At 41.8% G+C, this 22,015-nt stretch overlaps 3 protein-coding genes across 3 annotated transcripts in view; 2 read left to right on the forward strand and 1 right to left on the reverse strand.

The window, feature by feature from the left end:
- The window catches only part of LOC111975565 (KN motif and ankyrin repeat domain-containing protein 3), a 381,145-nt gene that overhangs the window by 204,717 nt on the left and 154,413 nt on the right, over positions 1-22,015 (forward strand). The gene's annotated exons all lie outside the window — the stretch shown is intronic.
- On the reverse strand, positions 370-8,383 carry lsg1 (large 60S subunit nuclear export GTPase 1). Its single transcript, XM_070447514.1, has 14 exons — positions 8,181-8,383; positions 6,338-6,464; positions 6,108-6,228; positions 5,879-5,965; positions 4,328-4,414; positions 4,174-4,234; positions 3,842-4,018; positions 3,325-3,720; positions 3,101-3,202; positions 2,848-2,984; positions 2,474-2,604; positions 2,263-2,342; positions 1,924-2,094; positions 370-1,763 (listed from the first exon to the last, which is right to left on the reverse strand). Exons 1-14 carry the CDS (start codon positions 8,271-8,273, stop codon positions 1,572-1,574), a joined length of 1,962 nt encoding a protein of 653 aa, XP_070303615.1. The 5' UTR covers positions 8,274-8,383; the 3' UTR covers positions 370-1,571.
- On the forward strand, positions 9,555-11,549 carry LOC111976060 (protein FAM43A-like). The gene has a single exon (XM_024004783.2). It carries the CDS (start codon positions 9,785-9,787, stop codon positions 10,817-10,819), a length of 1,035 nt encoding a protein of 344 aa, XP_023860551.1. The 5' UTR covers positions 9,555-9,784; the 3' UTR covers positions 10,820-11,549.

Genomic DNA, 22,015 nt, shown 5'->3' on the forward strand with positions numbered 1-22,015 from the left:
ATATACTGTAGTCGTTTGCTGTGTAAGTTGCCGAAATGCCACGTGCGCCAACTTATCAGTGCATTTGTAACAACCTAACCATGATGAAACGTATATTCGATCAAATAAGCCTCACGTAGCAAATTAGCAATTCATCTTTTTGTTGCCCAATTTCGACAGACACTCATTGAACGCCATACAAAATTTCCTCACATCGTGGGTTTATTTTCGTGGACAGATTTTGGGTGGGGTAAAACCTCTCGCCTCTTCCTCCCTGGCTATAGCTTCAAGTACCTCGTTGAGGCTTTTGTTGTGGCAGTTCGATGGTACATTGAGCACAGTCATGGAAAATATTGCAAACACTCATAAGAGAGCCAAAAACACCACAAATTAACGTTTGAAAACCATCATATATAATTATTTAATCAGGGATATTACACAATTGTTTTTGCTTCAAATAAATGTATAGCAAAGTAGCAGTCGGGTTGTAGATCATAGGGAATCCAACTAGTTAATTATCTCTGTAAAGCAGGGGTCTTCAATCTTTCCTTGCCCAGGGCAAACCGGCGACCCAGGGTCCCCCATCATACCATAAAAAGATGACGTCTAGTCTTATCAGGTGAATGATAATGGCAAGAAGTAATCTCAATTTTAAAATAAATAGATATGGTAGTGTTTTTTTTTTTTACCTTCCCGCAATATAATTACTAGAAAAGGTAACTCGAAACATTTTAGCTAAGAGCAGCTCTTTAGCTGGTTAAACAAAGGTTAGCAAAAATGTAACGTTATGCCCAAYTCAAGAAAGATTACCAGTAGCCACATTATAATTTGACGTGGAAGTGTAAACTCTAACATAACCTATTAACTATAAAAGGTAACTCCAAACACGTTTTCGCTGAAAGGTTAGCCATGTGTTGGCAAAAATGTATATCCAAGTAAAGAAAGCGTACAAGCTGCACTGGTAGCCTATTCGCGGGTGCTTTTTCAATTCCTATAAGTTACTCCAGCGAGTGTAATTTGCTCAATATTAGGAGTTGACAAATAAAGTTGACAACAGAAATAGATTCGCCTCTTTTCTACTGTAGGTATGTAAGTAAAAAAGTATATTCTGTTACTAGCGATATTCATAAAAACATTGACATTAAAAAAAAAACATTTTTTTATTTATTTTTTTATTTACTTTTGCGGACCCCCTGCTGAATATCCCTGCTGTAAAGTACAATAGGCTGCACCTTGTAACAAACATTATTTTTAAAAATTATCTTCACTGATTGATCTCCAATGAATTTCCTCTGGTTCAGAGTAAGGCTCAACTTCAGTTGCAGAAATTCCTGGGATTGAGTTGACCCCAACTCTGCTCTGGTAATAGTGGAATGTACTGTCACTGCAATGCATGATGAGTTACACAGAATATCCTGAATTATGTTTGATATCAAAAGGCAACCTTTTCCCATTTCTCCATATTGCAAAGTGCAATGGAGGTTATTGTTGTTGACCAGTATCTACATACCAATTGTGTAATTGCATTGGAAAGTCCTTTGGGGGTTAACAATCCAAACTACCAGCGATTTCTAACAGTTTATAGATGTTCTTCAGGCATCCAGGTGCTTGGTGAGTCGGCGTACTTTCTCTTTCTTGTTCCTGTTGCCATGCTTCTTCCAGGGTTTGCCCACAGGCTGTTCTAAGCCAGGTTTCCCTTGATTTACCAGTTCACGCTGGCCTACGCTGCCTTCCTTGTAACCCATGAAAGACTGGACCCCCTTGGTGAGCGCCCGAACATTCTCCTGGAACAAAAAACACAACAATGGGGTTACTATCTGAATTATCCCATTTCACTACAACCCATGGTAATAAAGTAATCTGCCTAGACTGGCTTGAGTTTGGTGTCAATTCTGCAAATGCAGCATTTTAATGTAATTTCTATGGAGTTGCCTTCTACTGTACCTGATGGAAGAAGTTCTTGTCGACCAAATTCTCGTGCCTCTTGACTTTGCTCGGTTTGTTGCCTATCTTGGAGTCTTCACCGTCTGCATCTCTGGTCTGGAACTTGCTGTGCTGGGGCTGGAAGTCTGCAGCACTGATGTGGGGAGGAGGGTGGCAGTACAGCAGTTTTCCCTGGAGATGATCAGACAGAACCAGTTAGTGGTGCTGCTCTCCCATTACTACTACTGAATTTAGGTAAACAGACTAAACAATATTTAGACTATTCTGCCTAATAAACCAGAGTTGTACAACAAGAGCATGTATTTGGTGGCGGGAGGAGAAGGATGAGGGTTAACTTACAATGACGTAATCCTTGAGGATGTAACGGGCTGATCTCGACTGGTCAGGTTGTCCGTGTGCTGTCATGAAGCCCCTCATGTCTGAAAGAGAACCGATCAGAACGGTGCCAATGGCTTGTTCGGACTCCATCACTATCATATGGCTTACATTGTGCTATGTCAGTTGTTCTACACTGTGCTGTACTGAATAAAGACAGGGTTTATAGTCTCACATCCATAGGCCATCAGTAGCTCCTCATAGTTGGGTATGCGGTCAGGGTCCTCGTCCTCTCGCGGGCGGATGATGTTGATGCCATAGGTGCCGTCCAGCACATCCCGAGGAATTGTCTGACACACGTGAGAAGTCTGTTAAGGCCTTAACCACACTGAACACCCAATCAAACATCTGAAAACTCCTCTACCGGTGTAAAATGTGCAGCTCTATTTTCGTCCAACTTAAAACAGATCTAACCGTGACTCAAATGTATTTCAGAAAGAGATTGCTCCAGTACTATCTATTGATTGGGACAATAAATATGACTCTTCTACACCCATAAGTTAACAGACAAGCGGTGTGTAGGGTTGGTAATTGAAGGATATGAGAGAGATGGCAGGCACATGGTCTCGTATCTGGTCGATGGGCAGGATCCCACAGCAGATCATCTCAGCTTTAGTGGACACAAAGGAGGGCATGACCAGGCCAGGGCAGTCACACAGACACAGACCTGGCTCCACGTACAGCGTCTGGAACACAAACAAACACACTTGAATGCTTTGACCCCGCAAGAAAAGAATGTATCGTCACCAAATGAACACATTTTTAGAGGTCCAGCAGGCTACATCAGAGAGCCGGTCTTTACCTGAAAGTGCTTGGTGTGCCCAGGCGTGACTGAGACGGACACCTTCTTATTTCTCAGAATGGTGTTGATGGTCGAACTTTTGCCCACATTGGGATACCCCACCTGTTCAGAGAGTATATAGGAGAATTGAGATCCCACAAACGTCACTCCAAACACACGACCTGTTCTCCTACTGCAACATTTGAGCCTATTGATTTCCAGTGTGTGTATCTGTGTGTACTCACCAGCCCCACTGTGAGCTCGCCCTCTTTCAACGTTGGCCCATCGTGAGCAGCCTTAAATATGGCCAGCAGCTCATCTTTGGTCAGCAGGCGACTGGAGTTGTGGAAGGAGGAGCCGTGGGTGGAGCCATCTATACTCTCTTCGTCGTCTGCCTCCTCATCCTCTGATGCCTCTTCACCCTCTGATGCCGTCTGCCAGTCTCCCTCTGCTACGCAGTCTTTAAACTGCTCCCCTTCCATATCGCTCTCCTCATCTTCTTCCTCCTCGCTCTTTTCCTCATTCTTCTCCTTGTTATCATCTACCTCCTGTCTTCGGCTCATATTGTCGTTGTCTGGCATTCCCTCGTCTTCATCCTCTGCTTCGCTCTTTTCATCCTCCTGCTCCTCCACTTCCATTCCCTGTGGAGAATGAACAAGGGCAGAAGAGGAGAACCATAGCAGCTTGTCTTTCATCAGTCAAAAAAGTAACCAGGTTTAAACAGGCTAAGACATTACAATTAAAATGTGACTGCCTCCTCACCTTCTCCTCTGCCTCCAGCCTCTCGTTCTCCACCAGTGCGGACCAGAATACAGCGCGGAGGCCCTCTCTCTGGAAGTATCTGGCCCAGATCCTCCGCTGCTGCTGGGTCAACAGGTCAGCCTTGTTCACCAGCAACAAGTTCACCTTGTGCCGGGACACCTCTTTTACATAGCACTCCTACAGGAACCAGGAAGATCAATGGGTGAAATACCGCAATGTTTCCCCCACTATCAGTTTGGTGGGGTGGGTTCCCCCACCTGGCAATGTCATACTACATTCAAGAAAAATTGGCCTCAATAGTTTGATGTGACAGCCTTAGGCCCTTTACTTACCAGGTCAGGGCAACGAAATAGCAATGGGTTTCTGGCATCAACAATCTGAACAACAATGTCACTGCGGAGGAAAATTCACAACATTTCCACCATCATACAAGGCATCGAACAGCTGACAATCAGTGTCACAAGACAGAGCAGCTCTGATTCCTACCTCCTCTCAATCACTCTCCAGAGCTGTCTCCAGAAATCCAAATTCCTCTCAAAGGGTGTAAGAATCATTTTCTGCTCCTCTTCAAGCCTATAAAACAAGATAGATAAACTTCCAGGCACTGCTGACATAAAACAGTGTTAGGAATTGAAGGTGAATTAAAGGATTATTACTAACTCATAGAACTTCCAGTTGTTTTTGTTCTCCAGCGCTCTACCAGGTGGTTGAGAAGTCAAGATGGTCATACCACCAATGCCATATTAGAATGGCAATTTGCATTGCATTTTTACTCATCTCAACAATATTACAAAAACTACTTTAGGTCTGCTTCAATGGCTTTTATAGGTAGGTAAGCATAATTAAATCAATGAAATAAGGACATTATTGTAATTTTGTATGTCCAAACGTGAATATGAAATTAATTTGAAATTAATGCGTTTTCAGGTGGTGTATAGTGCGATGTGCCTTACATTTCAAATGATCCCGGTTCTTCCATGTTTCCACATGTTTAGACTACATTTTGAGATATGATAAAGTGCCATTTTTTATTACTATTATAGAGCTCGCCAGTTTGTGGTCCTAAAAACCAGAAATTAGTTACCTCTGGTTCGTTCAGCCATTCCTATGGGGGAAATAATGGAGTTTTGGGATAAATACATGCTTTGGAGATCTTATACATTTTAGTCTAAGATAATATAATCAACCTTTGTGCTTGTTTTGATTACATAAATGCTTCAAAATTCACAAAAAGTGACATTAGCTGATGAAGATTCTCAGAACAAAACACAAGATCTCCTAAGCCTGTGTTTACCACAGACTTTATTTTCGGCATTTATCCAAAAACACTACAAAAAGACATTGATTTCCCCACAGGCTTTGGCCAATGAGCCATGGCGGAGTTAGTGCCTACAAAAAGACTTCATTACTATTGCTCTCTGTAGGCATTATTTTATAGACGACCTTAAGTCTGAATATTGATTAATTGTCCATGTAATGTGGTTTATCCAATTTATGTTGCCTAATAGTGGGTTGTCAACAATTCGATCATATTTTCCACCAAAATAAATTTTTAATAAAAAATAAATGTACCCTACTCTTAGTCCACCATACTCTTTACTGACCTATCAACCGCCTGGTTGAACACTTTTTTAAACAAAATTCTTACATTGTAACTATTTAATTTCATATTCTTACTCTTTAAGATCTACTAACAGGATTGTGCAATATTAATCCCTCACCAAGTGAAATCATGCCTTTTATCCCATATCTTTGGTTACCATTTTTTTGTTCTTACAGCCCTCTGAATGGGCAAAGTTAGAGTGACAACACTGAACTGCAGCAAAACAAAATTATACAAATTGTGTTAATAGATGCAGGAAGGCTGTTGGAGTTGATCAATAGATTTTTTTCATATCAACTTTTAAATCCATTGCCAAAACATGCTATACCAGACGATTAAGAATAGGGTTAAAGGTTTAATTGCAGGCACACAATCTATAACATCAAAACAATTACATCCTATTCAATTAATGGGGGGGGGGGGGGGGTTCATACTCTGCCAGTTCTCGTCTCCACTCCAGGAAGCTGTCTCTCTCTGTCTGCTGGAGGACCTCTGGACTGGTGCCTTCATCCCAGTGAGGCCTGAAATATGACAAGACAAAGGCAMTAATGGAACATCAGAAGCAATGCAATATTAGCACAATTCCTACTTCTAAGACAACTAGAAAGAAGACAAAATACATGTTGACAGTGTATGTCTTTGGAGTCTCTGGGCTTACTGCACCTTCGTGGAATTCTGAGGAGTTGTTTGTTCTCCTCGTGCAGCTTCTTCAGCTTTGCCGTCTCCTCGGCTGTCAGTAATCCTGCCCGAGCTTCAGCTGCCACAAACTTGATGTTGAGCTTTTCTGGGGAAACATTTTATCCATCAGTTGCATCCTGGGAATCCAGTCTAAAGTACTTGTAGATGACCGTTTTCAAGGATCACTTGTCACGTCAATGCAATAGAGTATTTACCTGCAACAAACTCTGTCCCGGCCATTTCAGCAGTTGCAAGGAAGTCATCCATAGAGCTCTGTTCAGTCACTGACTGCAGGTTGAGGCGACCCCAGTCGTAGCCATCGTTCAGTTCACTGGTGTGGAGCTGGCAATGTGAGATCAAGTTTAGTCATCAGAAAGTTGTCTAGCTAGCTACAGCTAATAAGACAGACAGACAGTCATTAAAACATGTACAGTGCCTTCGGAAAGTATTCAGACCCCTTGACTTTTTTCACATTGTTACATTACTTCCTTATTCTAAAATTGATTTAATAATAAAAAATAAAAAAAGAATTAAAGCAATTTGACAAAGCAAAAACAGGTTTTTAGACAGCATCAAGTCTTCTTGGGTATGACGCTACAAGCTTGGCACACCTGTATTTTGGGAGTTTCTCCCATTCTTCTCTGCAGATCCTCTCAAGCTTTGTCAGGTTGGATGGGGAGCGTTGTTACACAGCTATTTTTAGGTCTCTCCAGAGATGTTCGATCGGGTTCAAGTCCGGGCTCTGGCTGGGCCATTCAAGGACATTCAGAGACTTGTCCCGAAGCCACACCTGCGTTGTCTTGGCTGAGTGCTTAGGGTCGTTGTCCTGTTGGAAGGTGAACCGTTGCCCCAGTCTGAGGTCCTGAACACTCTGGAGTTTTCATCAAGGATCTCTCTCTACTTTGATCTGTTCATCTTTGCTTCGATCCTGACAAGTCTCCTAGTCCCTGCCGCTGAAAAACATCCCCACAGCATGATGCTGCCACCACCATGCTTCACCATAGAGATGGTACCAGATTTCCTCCAGACGTGATGCTTGCCATTCAGGCCAAAGAGTTCAATCTTGGTTTCATCAGACCAGAGAATCTTGTTTCTCATGGTCTGAGAGTCCTTTAGGTGCCTTTTGGCAAACTCCAAGCGGGCTGTCATGTGCCATTTACTGAGGAGTGGCTTCCATCTGGCTACTCTACCATAAAGGCCTGATTGGTGGAGTGCTGCAGAGATGGTTGTCCTTCTGGAAGCTTCTCCCATCTTCACAGAGGAACTCTCGAGRTCTGTCAGAGTGACCATCAGGTTCTTGGTCTGCTCCATGACCAAGGCCCTTCTCCCCCGATTTCTCAGTTTGGCCGAGTGGCCAACTCTAGAAAGAGTCTTAGTGGATCCAAACTTCTTCGATTTAAGAATGATGAGGGCCACTGTGTTCTTGTGGACCTTCAATGCTCCCGAAATGTTTTGGTACCCTTCCCCAGATCTTTGCCTCGACACAATCTACGGACAATTCCTTCAACCTCGTGGCTTGGTTTCTGCTCTGGCATGCACTGTTAACTGTGGGACTTCCCTAATCATGTCCAATCAATTTAATTTACCACAGGTGGGCTCAAATCAAGTTGTAGAACCAACTAAAGGATGATCATAGGAAACAGGATGCAACCAAGTTTAATTTCGAGTCTCATAGCAAAGGGTCTGAATATTTATGTAAATATTAAAGTTGTTTTATCTAAAAAAAACTGTTATAGCTTTGTCATTATGGGGTATTGTATGTAGATTGCTGAGGATCATTTTTTATTTAATCCATTTTAGAATAAGGCTGTAACGTAACCAAATTTGGAAAAAGTCAAGGGGTCTGAATACTTTTCAAAGGCACTGTAGTTACTTCATTTTCAACAGTTCAGTATTCACCAAATTCTGCTTTCCTCCAATTAACGTTCCTCAGCGAAATAGTGAGGTAGAACTGGATAGAACCCTTGGAGGTAGGCATCTACTGTTATATGTTTAGCTCGCTAACTAGCTAGCTAGCTGTTGAAACGTGTATCAACATATAGTAACAGTTAACGTTACCCAAGTATCGCCCCTCTTGTTGCCTCGGCCTGCGTTGAGTCTCTCCTTTATCAGTGATCTCCCGAGCCCCATGGCAGACTTCTTCTTACCCATTTTTTCGGTTTGGGTTTAGCCTTGCTTGTTAACGTTACCACAAATCTGTTTTTGTAAAATTTAGCCCATGTGAGAATTATTGTCCCATGAGGAAYTGAAACGGAACGTCCCAACTTCACTGCAGAATGACGAATAACTATCGAGATTAATCATGTTTTCTCTAATGTATATTTAGACTTATTTCTGGAGATTATTGAACCTGGAGGTTATTGAATCAAACTCGCTGTGTATTTGTATAGCTTTTATTGGGATTTAATGTAATGATTTGTGCATTGACTTTGGATTTGTGGTACATTCCAAAATATGTGTCCAACACTCAAATATGCATTGAAGGAAACATCCTTTGGCAAATAATAGTTCCGCCAAGGACAACGTCATGTGACAGGTGCTACCACCTAAACGTCGATACTAAATTGTATTCATTTCTAAATATATAACCTACTCAATATATTTATAATTACATTTCTGCAATGTATGCGCAACACAAGAAACTAGTTCAGATAGATTTGTAAACTAGATTTTTTCATAACTGTAGGCCTTTAAAAAAAWATATATATAAAAAAAAAWATATATATATATATAGTTATTTTTCCCTTTTTGTGGTGAAAATTTTCGGAAAATTCCACACTTTTGTTTGGGGGTGTTTCATGAAGAGACTATTATACTCTAGCCCAATTATACGTATAGCCTACTTATAACATTCTTATTCTTAAATGTTATTTTATTTTAAACTTGTTACAGACTAATGAAAGAGGCTTGAACGCATGTTATCAGTACAGGGGGAAACTCTGTTGCATTGCCAACAGATGGCAGCATAAAACAAAGGATGAGGACCAAAAATATTATTTTGGTGCATTGCCATGCATTGAATAATTGACAGCAAACCAGCGTTAATTTGTATTATACGATTGATATAATGAAACTTTAGGTAGGCTATGTATAGGCTCGATTTGTATCCCTCTTGCATTTAGGTTTATGTTTTTAAGCGAACTAGATACAGAAGTTATATCCGTTGTGTTCTGAGTGAATACAGGTACAACGGAATTATTGTTGCAATTTACAGGTCGGATGTATATAAGCTGTTATCAGTTTTGTATATTAGCCTATATTTTCCAAATTCGCATGATTTCAGTTCATAAATAAACCTTTGTAAGTGCGCTCTGAGTGCCAATTTTATCCTCAAGGGAGAGCTGTTTGACTTTGGTCTCCTCCTCTATGTTCCCTGCAGAGACACTGAAATGGTTCAACCCAGTATATATCCACTATAGACCATCCCACTCACAGCAGAACCAACCTCACAGCAATCATTAACCGCAGAATGGGATAGCGCAGTTCTCTGGTTATGGAGAAGTCTTCGGAGGATGAGCAAATGAATTACAGGATAACTTGACCGTTTGTTGTATTGGAGTTGCTATTATATGAAAAAGATCAGCAAAAAGATTAGATTTAGTTGCAGTAAAACGTTCGCTGTAGTTGTAGATTTTTTGCTGTTTACGTGACACGACCATATAATGCTGCCTTGGAAGAAGAATAAGTTCGACCTGATAGATGAAGATAAACAGTCGAAGCAGAAGGGTTATGCCGTGAGTTTGAACTACTCTGCGCTGACCTCCTTTGCCAAGTCTTGTCCGGAGAGTGCTTTGAACAGGGTTGGAAGCATGTTCAAGTCAAAAAGGAAAAAGGTGAAAATTACCAGCGAAGACCCAACATACACGGTCCTCTACCTGGGCAATGCCACCACCATCCAGTCGAAAGGAGAAGGCTGTACGGACGTGGCTGTGAGCAAGATTTGGGGCAAGAGCGAAATGGGCAAAAATGGCACAAAGATGAAACTGACCATCAGCTCGCAGGGAATCCGGATGGTGCATGTGGACGACAAGGCGAGAAGACCGGGACATTTGTATTTATTGCACCGGATAACCTATTGCGTTGCCGACCCAAGGTTACACAAAATTTTCGCTTGGATATACAGACATGAGATGAAGCACAAGGCAGTGATGCTAAGGTGCCATGCGGTGCTGGTGTCCAAGCCGGAGAAGGCAAAGGCCATGGCACTGCTTTTGTACCAGACCTCGGCAACAGCGCTTGCTGAATTTAAAAGACTTAAAAGGAGGGACGATGCAAGGCACCAGCAACAGCAGCTGATAGGGGAACAAACCATACCCCTTGTGCCCCTCAGGAAGCTTCTAAARGGACAGTGTTATTACAAACCSCCGGTGGAGCGCAGCAGGAGCGCSCCCAAATTGGGCTCTATCACAGAGGACTTGATCGGAGAGGAGGAYGAGGAGAAAGCGATGCWCTTTGAGTGTGAGGACATTRTAGACACGYATGACGATTGTGTGGGCAATGGTAAACAGGAGCTGTCCCAGATTATCAGTGACCTTGGAGAGATGTGCATTGGAAACGACGTACAAACACTAAAAGCGGACTTTAGGGTTACCCGACTCCTCTCCGGGGAGAGCACGGGCAGCGAATCGTCAATAGAAAGCAACCAGGAGCCAATTTCGGTCTCAAACGGATTCGAGGGGGGAAGATGCAGGAAATAACATGAATAAGTCTGCATTTTCCTGGAGCCAAAATTGCCTCCACAAATAATTTCTGTATATTTCACGCTGTCCATTAAATGAGAGTGTAGGAAATGCCTGTAGTATTGCGGCTCCTCGTGAAAGGATATAATAGGGTTGTTACAATGATTGTGGACAAAATCCTCACCAAAAAACACCTATTATTGAATGATATTCTGGGAAACATGGATAGTCTACAGAAAAGGGGAAGACTGCATGCTGAGACTGAACCCCAAACTCGCAGTGCGCACCAGGACAGTGATTTCCACTCTTCAATAAGAGGGTTTGTATTAGAGCTTGTTTACCCAACCCATTTCCCTCATGGAAATGACATTCTTCTTGAACAACACTGTCCGCGATTATGTAACTTTACGTTTTAAAAGCACGTTTACTTTTTGGCTCGATGGGTTAAATTAGATGTCCCTCACTCTCCTTTCAGAACGCTTTTCTACAATTAAAAACTGTTGTTAAATTCAGTCGAGTATTACGTTTATTAGGCTATGTGTATAATATCGTTTTCTCGTAGGCCTATATGGTCTCATAAACATAATGTCATATCTTTGCCGTGCAAAAGAAAATTACCCTAATGTATTAAGATGTACATCGTAAATGCATTATGTGTATACAGATATCCATTCTTTTTTAAAGGAGAAAATGTGGTTTGTTTATGTGAACCTAAAAAAAAGACCAATAAAAAATACAAATCAAAGAAGATGCAGGCGTTTGTATAGTTGATGCACTCATTTGGTACATTATTTCTAAGAATCCAGTATCATTTCCATAGAGTATGTACACCCTGTGATTTGATGCCTCAACTTTACCCCTCCAAATGTAGGTCCATGCATGCACCACTGGGTTTAGAATTGCAKTGAGTTAATGGGAACATATCAGCATTCACACCTACATTATTTTTGAAGGCCTACTTTTTTGCATGTAACTGATTGATAAAAGATTCATTTACCAACATTACACCCCCCCCATCCTTGGGAATCACATAATTTGGGGGAAATAGTTTTAGTGGAGGTTGGCATGCATGGGAGAGACATCTCATGGCCAAGTTTATTCTGGGAAATGGAAAACACTCTCTTGTTCTAATGATTTCTAGTAAATTAGTCAACTGTCAGTTCTCTCACAGACATTTCTGCATTGCTCAGTTTATGTTGGTGACAATGTTTCAAGAGGGTGTTACATCCATTACTTGTTGAGTTGACACCTGCAGTGCAAACAACACCTCTCCAACACCTCTATTTTCTCTCCAGCTCTGTTTTTGAAAGGTYGGCTCGCTGTATTGCAGTCACCATTGTAATTAGGGGATGACTAGAAATGTTTTATGATTGTTATTATGGTTGTAGTCGTACAACCGTGGGGACAGGCCCAGGTAAACCACAACACCACTAGGGGCTCAGTCATTAAAGAGAGAGTATTGTGTTACATCAAAAAAATACTTAATGTAAGACCAAGGAGTCTATTTATAGTAGTTACTAAGCTAATTCTTATTCATCTATTATTACAATTTTGTTACTGCAGAATTTGGTACAGATTTAAATTCCGTACGTACTTTACAAATAACAATGTGTATCAATACATCTGAGTCATGTCTGTATGTTAGCCCAATTGTCCGCGTGTTTGATATTTAAAGTCTTGCCTACAGCCTGGGTTGTCTTGCCTAAACAGAATACGCTCTTATTAGGCTCCATACAGATCCTATTCAATTCATAATTCTATGTTAGGCTCACACACACACGTGTGAGCTTAGGGTGCTATCTGCGTTCACAGACTGCCACTGCTACTTTTATTGCTTTTCTATAAGTAGAACTGTCATGGAAGCTTCTTGTCCATGCTCTACCAAACACGCATAGCAACAGGCCCACATGAATACCACCAACTGTATTCAGATCTTGCCTGTCACATTGAGTGGTATTAATAACACAGTAGTGCCACCATGGTCACAGCACTGCTCTGTCGGGAGTTGTCACACTACTGGGCATGGTGTTCTTAAGATCATATTTCATGAGAAGGGAGCTGAGGGCAGTCACCACTCTCTGTGGCTGTCTGTCTGCGAGGACTACTGTATTGATATGGACATTGGTATTCTAGTTGGGGATAGTTCAGTGCTGCTTCAGTCCAGCATTAGCCTCAGTCTGTCTGCCAGTGCTTTACTCCAGAGCCCTCTACAGCATGCAGAGATGCTACTTCAGTGGCAGCCACTTCTACCTGTGCTGCGGCTCAGTAATAAGAACTGAATTAGAGATGAGGCGAGAAAGGTGAGCTTGTTCCCTGTTTAGAATCCAGGTGATGTGTGAAGGTGTCTTGTTATATGAACAGTGCCTATTGCACTAAACCAACATAGACCGTCGCAAGACCTTTCCAACACTTCATATATAGCCTGGATGGCCCACCACGGCTCTAGAAATGGGAAGTCAGTGCTTTGGGCCAATGATTGCCCATGGGTCCTATAAAAAGCAACACATCTCCTCATTTTGAATTGATGCAATGGTGGTCACTAGGACACAGTAAGACAAAACTACACAACACCGKGGCTGTGTCACTCGCTGCACTTTCTTTCTTTCAGGGAGTGGATGGAAACTGTACTGGGGGAATCGAAATAGCAACAGTGTGTCAACCCACACAGTTTCCCTTGTCAACGTGGTGCTGCTTCCATCTGCACTAGCTGCAGTCTCACTGAAGCCTCCCATACAATAATTACACCACAGACAGTATGACATCATCAGCACATGCTCACCACATAATAAACGAGCAGGATGTGCTATTAGTGGACAACTGCAAACTAGCGCTTATAAACCTCTCATAACTCTTCTATTTTTAAAGTACCCCTTGCAATAACTAGAAAGTTTCGCCCTAGTGCAGCCGTGACCTACTGTATATTTTCCCTCAGTGCCAGCAAGCTACATTTGGATGCTTTGTTAAGCTTACCATATGCTTCCTAGTCAAAACAGTTAATGCATATATTATGACAATTTTGTGACGTTTCTGTTCGTTTTGGTGTTCGGCTATTTGAGCGCACATTTTTTCTTGAAGCAAGCCAAAGTTCGGTAGCGGAAGTCTACACCCCTTCGTCTGTGATTGATCAACAATAAGGATTCTTCAATTAAGTGATTGTTGTCTTTCAACGACAGATGACTAGTTTTCATGCCAATGTTGTTCACRTGAGAAATACTGCATCAAACATCTTGGTTAGATTTAAAATCAGGCGACTAAGACTTCAGAAAAAAAATCTAAATGAATGGCAGAGTCATGATTTATCTTAGATTGATTCTGACTATTTTTAGGAAGTGTTACTGCAGGTTGTTTTGTACAGCGTCTCAAGAGGGACAAACAGTAATATTTCWGCTTTTTTCTAGTTTTTTAAGCAAATGTCTTTTTAAGGGAGTATGCGTGGCACAGATGTTAGCTTCGCCAAGCCGAGTTCTGCTAGGAGCAAACCGGACCAAGTATGCGGATGCCTTTACAAGGCCGCCAAACCTTGTTCCTGTCTCTTTTGTTTTTCAGCATAACCTGAATATCCTCTCCGTGTTTATTGAGTGTGTCTGATTTAACAGTTTAATACGATGTGTTGACATTTAGTGCATGTAAACATATGTTAATTCAAACCTCGTGGGGCAGGAGCAGATGTTATTGTCTCTCCCTTTTCACTGATAAAAGGAATAAAATAGGCTTTTAAAATTCAAATGTCACTTACAACTTCACCTTAAAGGTCCAATGCAGCAGTTTGTATTTCAATAACAAATCATTCCTGGGTAACAATTAAGTACCTTACTGTGATTGTTTTCAATTAAAATGGTAAAAAAATAACCAAAATATGTATATTTTTTTAATGTTAAAAAAATTATGGGCTAATGTAAGGCTTMATGCTGGTGACGAGAAGRAGGTACAGGGGGTGAACATTTTAATAACCACGAACAGGAACAGAATAAGGACCGCGTCTGGACAGGTGAAACGGAACAACAATAATGCTGACACGGGGATGAATCAGAGGAAACAGACAGATATAGGGAAGGCAATCAAAACGTGAAGGAGTCCAGGTGAGTTAAATGAGCGCTGATTCTTGTAATGATGGTGACAGGTGTGCGTAATGAAAGGCAGCCRGGCGCCCTTGAGCGTCAGAGAGGGAGAGCGGGAACAGGCGTGACAGGTAACTCAGCTTTAATATTGCAGATAGATTGTAGCTTCCAACAATTTAATTGTCTGCATCATTTCCAATCCCCCATATATATTTTCTTGTAAATATATACAGTGCCTTCGGAAAGTATTCAGACCCCTTGACTTTTTCCACATTTTGTTARGTTACAGCCTTATTCTAAAATGTATTACATCGTTTTTCCCCTCCCCTCATCAATCTACACACAATACCCCATAATGCAAAGCAAAAACGATTTTCCCCCAAAAAAATTTTTGGTAATTTATTACAAATATAAACCTGAAATATTGCATTTACATAAGTATTCAGACCGTTTACTCAGTACTTTGTTGAAGCACCTTTGGCAGTGATTACAGCCTTGWGCCTTCTTGGGTATGARGCTACAAGCTTGGCATACTTGTATTTGGGGAGTTTCTCCCATTCTTCTCTGCAGATCCTCTCAAGCTCTGTCAGGTTGGATGGGGAGCGTTGCTGCACAGCTATTTTCAGGTCTCTCCAGAGATGTTCGATCAGGTTCAAGTCTGGGCTTTAGCTGGGCCATTCAAGGACATTCAGAGACTTTTCCCAAAGCCACTCCTGTGTTGTCTTGGKTGTGTGCTTAGMGTRGTTGTCCTGTTGGGAGGTGAACCTTCGCCCTAGTCTGGGAACCTGCTCCAGAGCACTCAGGACTTTATCATGGATCTCTCTGTACTTTGCTCCGTTCATCTTTGCCTCAATGCGTCTCCCAGTCCCTGCCGCTGAAAAACATCCCCACAGCATGATGCTGCCACCACCATGCTTCACCGTAGGGATGGTGCCAGGTTTCCTCCAGATGTGACACTTGGCATTCAGGCCAAAGAGTTCAACCTTGGTTTCATCAGACCAGAGAATCTTGTTTCTCATGGTCTGAGAGTCCTTTTGGTGCCTTTTGACAAACTCCAAACGGGCTGTGATGTGCATTTTGCTGAGGAGTGGCTTCCGTCTGGCCACTCCATCATAAAGACCTGATTGGTGGAGTGCTGCAGAGACGGTTGTCCTTCTGGAAGGTTCTCCCATCCCCACAGAAGAACTCTGGAGATCTGTCAGAGTAACCATCGTGTTCTTGGTCACCTCCCTGACCAAGGCCCTTCTCCCCCGATTGCTCAGTTTGGCTGGGTGGCCAGCTCTAGGAAGAGTCTTGTGGGTTCCAAACTTCTTCCATTTAAGAATGATGGGGGCCACTGTGTTCTTTGGGACCTTCAATGCTGCAGAAATGTTTTGGTACCCTTTCCCAGATCTATGCCTCGAAACAATCCTGTATCGGAGCTCTACGGACAATTTTGTTGACCTCATAGCTTGGTTTTTGCTCTGATATGCACTGTGGGACCTTATATAGACAGGTGTGTGCCTTTCCAAATCATGTCCAATCGATTTCATTTTTCAGTGGTGAACTCCAATCAAGTTGTAGAAACATCTCGAGGATGATCAATGGGAACAGGATGCACCTGAGCTKAATTTTGAGTCTCATAGCAAAGGGTCTGAATACTTATGTCAATAAGGTATTTTTTATTTTATTTTTATAAATTAGCATTTTTCTTCTCCGCTTTGTCATTATGGGGTATTGTGTGTAGATTGATGAGGATTTGTAAAAAAAATGTTTGTTTAGAATAAGGCTGTAACGTAATAAAATGTGGAAAAGAGGAAGGGGTCTGAATACTTTCCAAATGCACTGTATATAAAACATAGAATAATCACGTTTCTGACTGCACTGGGCCTTTTAAACAAACAGTTTTTGTTTAACCTACTGTAAGGTATATGACTCAACAGTTTGTTAAATAGTACACCACTCATGTTTGAACAAGACAACACGCTAACCTGTCAAATTGTATATACTATAGTCCTACTCCAGTCTTGTTTTAAGCTAATTTATCACCTGATTTACTTGACAAAAGGCACGTCTCAYTAGGTGGTCAGGGTATCCTCATGATAGGYGGGTGGGCATTTCCTCTGTTGTTCTTTATTGCTCCTCTATTGTTTCTCAAGCAAGGGGGAGGCCGATGACATTACGAATCCTCGTCAGACCAACTCCTTGAATACCTCTTGAAGTTTGAAGTTACCTGAAAGCTGACAGCACTTTAACCTCGTAGTTGTTGTATCATTTCAAATCCAAAGTGCTGGAGTACAGAGCCAAAACATCCAAAAATGTGTGACTGTCCCAATACTTTTGGAGCTCACTGTAGATCTCAACACCTCTCATGTTTGACTTACATACATTTTTCCTCAAGTGGTTTTGCCATGTTGTAATCATCACTGCCGTCAGCAATTCAGAAACCCATTTTTTGTGTGCTCCATGGAAGATCTCAATAAATACTGCTTACTTGAATCATAAGAGATTTGCTAATCATCTGCTTGTGGAACATAACAGTACAGGTTGAACCAGAACAACTAGAGCTGGGACTTGTTTRGAGCCGTGCAAATCAATCTGTTGTTAAATAATGCATGGGATGTTTGGAACAGTGGCTTTTTAGGTCGAGCTCCTGTTACATCAACAGCAGAGAGACAACATTGGCCTGGATCATTATGAAGAGACCATTGACCCTTTGAATAATGGCAATACACAAAAACACACATAGATCGTCTGGATGGCAAAAACAAAAGGTGTTTTGGCATGCGCCTTTACACAGACACACACAGATGGTGAAATATGACAATAGAAGCCTAGACAGCAGGCACGAGCTTGCCTGGGGGCAGAGATAACTTTCTAGTTGTTTTGGAGTCTAATTTATAATCTGGAGATCTATAATCAAATGGAGCTTCAATTACAGTAATCAACTTTGGTTGTGTTTTTTAGATCCTCCCACAATTCATCCTAGGCTGCTATTATGGCACATTTTGAGGTATAGCATGTATAGGCTAGATTGAAATCAAGGCGAACTTTGGCTGTATTGACTCAATGTAATCCAGCTGCTCATTGGCGGCCCTCCCTGGCAGTGGTACAATACATCTGGTCGTTCTGGTTTAGTGACATGGCAGGTGTCAAAGACAAGACAATCTAATCTGACACTCCTGATGACATTCGTAGGCTGTGTAAGGGAAGATAAGCTCTGAGAGACATTAGCCTGGAAATTGTGTGAGGGTGTGTGTGTGGCGTGTGTTGATGAGTAGTGGAGTGAAGTGAGTGAGTGAGTGAGTGAGTGACGGTGAGTGGAGTGAGGAGTGAGGTGATGAGTGAGTGAGTCGAGTGAGTGAGTGAGTGAGTGGAACGAACACCCTAAAACAAATAGCAACTAAAACCACTCTCTCAACCACGGGAATGTGTACGGAGAGAAGACGAGCGAGACTGAGACAGAAGCCGAGAGAGAGAGAGAAGGAGAGAGAAAGGAGAGAAGAGAGAGAGAGAGAGAGAGAGAGAGAGAGAGAGAGAGAGAGAGAGAGAGAGAGATGGCTATGGCACTGAGTCACTTTCATGTCAACACATTTGTAGATTTCTTTTCCCTGGGTTGTCTCTGGAAGTTCAGTGTCAAAGGAACAGGAGCTTGCTATGCTATTCTGGTGGAGAGAGTACAGAAACATCAATGTTGTGGCAGACATGTTTAATGCACAAGTATGCACATTCATTGAATAAAGCTTATCTTATGAAACACACAGTAAGATACGCCAAGCTGATTTCAGCATCAGCTAAAATATACTCTATAAGCAAAAGTCAATTGCCTCTCTTGAGAATGGACCAGGCTTACTCAACTTCTACATTATAGATATATCACTGACAAAATCTGTCATCACTTTGTTCTCAGATGTAATTTGGGCCATGTGAACCATCCACTTTTCAGTATGAGACATAGGGAGCTTCTTTTGGAAAGGCACATCTCGCCCTATCCCCATAATGGCCACCTGGTAATGAGCCATGTCTGTGGTGGTGGCCCTTCTCCCTGGGCGACTGTGAAACACTAGAGCCCCCAAAGCCCCACTTGGCTGCCAGTTGCTCTTGTTTTCCACTGCTTCTGTCACAAATGTTTTCCCCCAGGAGAGTCATAGATTTCAGCATGGTTATTTCTGTCCTTCCGTTAGCAGGGAGTAAATTGAATAATAACAGGAGGAGAGCAGGGAAAATCACGGGACTGACTGACAGACTGCCTGTGTGTATGGTATGGGAGATCCCATCAAAACAGAATCCGTCCACGACCTCTTTCATTTTCAGAACAGGATACGGCGGCCATGTTAATATCCCAAAATGCTACCTGTTCATTCATGTGGAAACAGTGGAGTCAGTGAAAATTGTACAATACGTACAGCATCTTCTTATCGTATTGCAGTACTTACCCCGAAACTAGAGATGATATCTCTTAGATTCTTAGAAAATGTCCGGATGTACTCTCTAGATTAATTCCTTCAGTAGCTACATGTTTATGGGCAGAAGACTGAAGCAGCGGCTACAGCACTACAGTGCCTCCACTCTGCTCTCCCAGAGGGACTGAGTGCGAGTTCATCATTTGAGATGAGGACTATTGGCGACTGGTGTGTCGAGCTGACACAGGAGAATAGTGTTAATGTGTAAAGAATACACACCACTGTGGGAGATAGCCTTGGAGGTCTGCTCCTGAGCCAAACAGATGTATTTGTTTCTATTTGGAGGTCTCTCTGTTGGCTGGCTGCATGATGTAACAAAACATTTCCCATAACAGTATAGTGTCCTCTTATTTAACACAAGTGGACGTTTGAAACTCATTATTTGTTGTGAACGGATATGTTAATCTGGTTTGCCCCATCAATTACCGTGGGATGATGAAAACATGCCACCATATCTTTATGGACTGTGCAGTCTGGGTATATCTGCCACTACAGTCAGTTTTCCTGGACCAAGACTAAGAGAATTTCCATTGAAAGTGCATTTTAGTCCAGGACTAAGTTTAATCAGGATCTGGGAAACCGTCCCTAAGTGTTTTTAGTTATGGGATTATATTATGTCGCTATTGGATTGTATGAACTCTCGTGATTGATTAGATTATACATAACCAGAGCTGAATATTCCATTGGAAATACCGTATAATTGTCAGACCTCATTGTTGTATTGACACATGGTATGTACTACCGTGCTGGCCGACGAGCCAAGATGGTGTATACTGTAGGGCACTGGGGCTGGTGTCATCGATCTGTGCTATTTCACCAACGTATGTACGTGTCAACAGTTGGCGCCCATGTGGAAACATATTGACTTTGGTTCTGACGTGGTTCTCACAATGCCTCAATGGAAATGATTGGATACAAGCCTTGAACTGAGAGGATGTAGTTTTCCACCCGCTTACCCTTATCAGTCCTTCAGAATCTCACTGTCACGGTGGATTAAATCTGGGATCAGAAAATGATCAGAAAACATCAAACAAATTACATTACAATATTATAAATCCTTGTTTTGCAAAGCCAAAATTGCTATGTAATTTCATGCAGTTTTCATTAAATTCCACAGAATAACCTTTCTATAATCATAACGGATATGAGATATATACAGTGGGGAGAACAAGTATTTGATACACTGACGATTTTGCAGGTTTTCCTACTTACAAAGCATGTAGAGGTCTGTCATTTTTATCATAGGTACACTTCAACTGTGAGAGACGGAATCTAAAACAAAAATCCAGAAAATCACATTGTATGATTTTTAAGTAATTAATTTGCATTTTATTGCATGACATAAGTACTGTCTCTTATACACATCTAGATGTGTATAAGAGACAGCAACTAAGGAGTGGCTCCGTAAGAAGCATCTCAAGGTCCTGGAGTGGCCTAGCCAGTCTCCAGACCTGAACCCAATAGAAAATCTTTGGAGGGAGCRYAAAGTCCGTATTGCCCAGCGACAGCCCCGAAACCTGAAGGATCTGGAGAAGGTCTGTATGGAGGAGTGGGCCAAAATCCCTGCTGCAGTGTGTGCAAACCTGGTCADGAACTACAGGAAACGTATGATCTCTGTAATTGCAAACTAAGGTTTCTGTACCAAATATTKAGTTCTGCTTTTCTGATGTATCAAATACTTATGTCATGCAATAAAATGCCAATTAATTACTTAAAAATCATACAATGTGATTTTCTGGATTTTTGTTTTAGATTCCTTCTCTCACAGTTGAAGTGCACCTATGATAAAAATTACAGACCTCTACATGCTTTGTAAGTAGGAAAACCTGCAAAATCGTCAGTGTATCAAATACTTGTTCTCCCCACTGTATATGAGAAATAACACACGGCTGCATGTTGAATAATAGTGTAAGAGATCACAAGAGATCGTAGCGAAGTACTGGACTGTGTGCTGCTGGCACACCAAAGGCGCCATATCATGCGACGTCTGAGACGAGAATGTAAACAAAACAGGGCCTTTTGTCCACAGACATCCCAGCAATGTTGATCCAGCGGCATGCAGCGGACAATACGGCCTCTTCTATATGTCTGTTGTGTTTACAATGACATGTATCAATATCAAGGTTGGAGAAGTATAAGATATTAGAAACTGGGTGGTTCGAGCTCTGAATGCTGATTGGCTGACAGCCGTGGTATATCAGACTGTATACCACGGGTATGACAAAACAGTTATTTTTACTGCTCTAATTACATTGGTAACCAGTTTATAATAGCAATAAGGCACCTCTGGGGTTTGTGGTATATGGCCAATATACCACGCCTATGGGCTGTTCTTAGGCACACCCCCTTGGGCCTCATTGCTTAAGTACAGCAGTATAGTGGCTTGCGAAAGTATTCACCCTCTTGGCATTTTTCCTATTTTGTTGCCTTACAACCTGGAATATCATTTGATTTACACAACATGTCTACCACTTTGAAGATGCTAAATATTTTTTATTGTGAAACAAACAAGAAATAAGACCAAAAAAAACTGAAAACTTGAGCGTGCATAACTATTCACCCCCCAAAAGTCAATACTTTGTAGAGCCATCTTTTGCAGCAATTACAGCTGCAAGTCTCTTGGGTATGTTTCTAAAAGCTTTGCACATCTAGCCATTGGGATTTTTTCCCATTCTTCAAGGCAATACTGCTCCAGCTCCTTCAAGTTGGATGGG

Source organism: Salvelinus sp. IW2-2015, linkage group LG16, assembly GCF_002910315.2.
Source record: "Salvelinus sp. IW2-2015 linkage group LG16, ASM291031v2, whole genome shotgun sequence".
Classification (NCBI taxonomy): Eukaryota; Metazoa; Chordata; class Actinopteri; order Salmoniformes; family Salmonidae; genus Salvelinus; species Salvelinus sp. IW2-2015.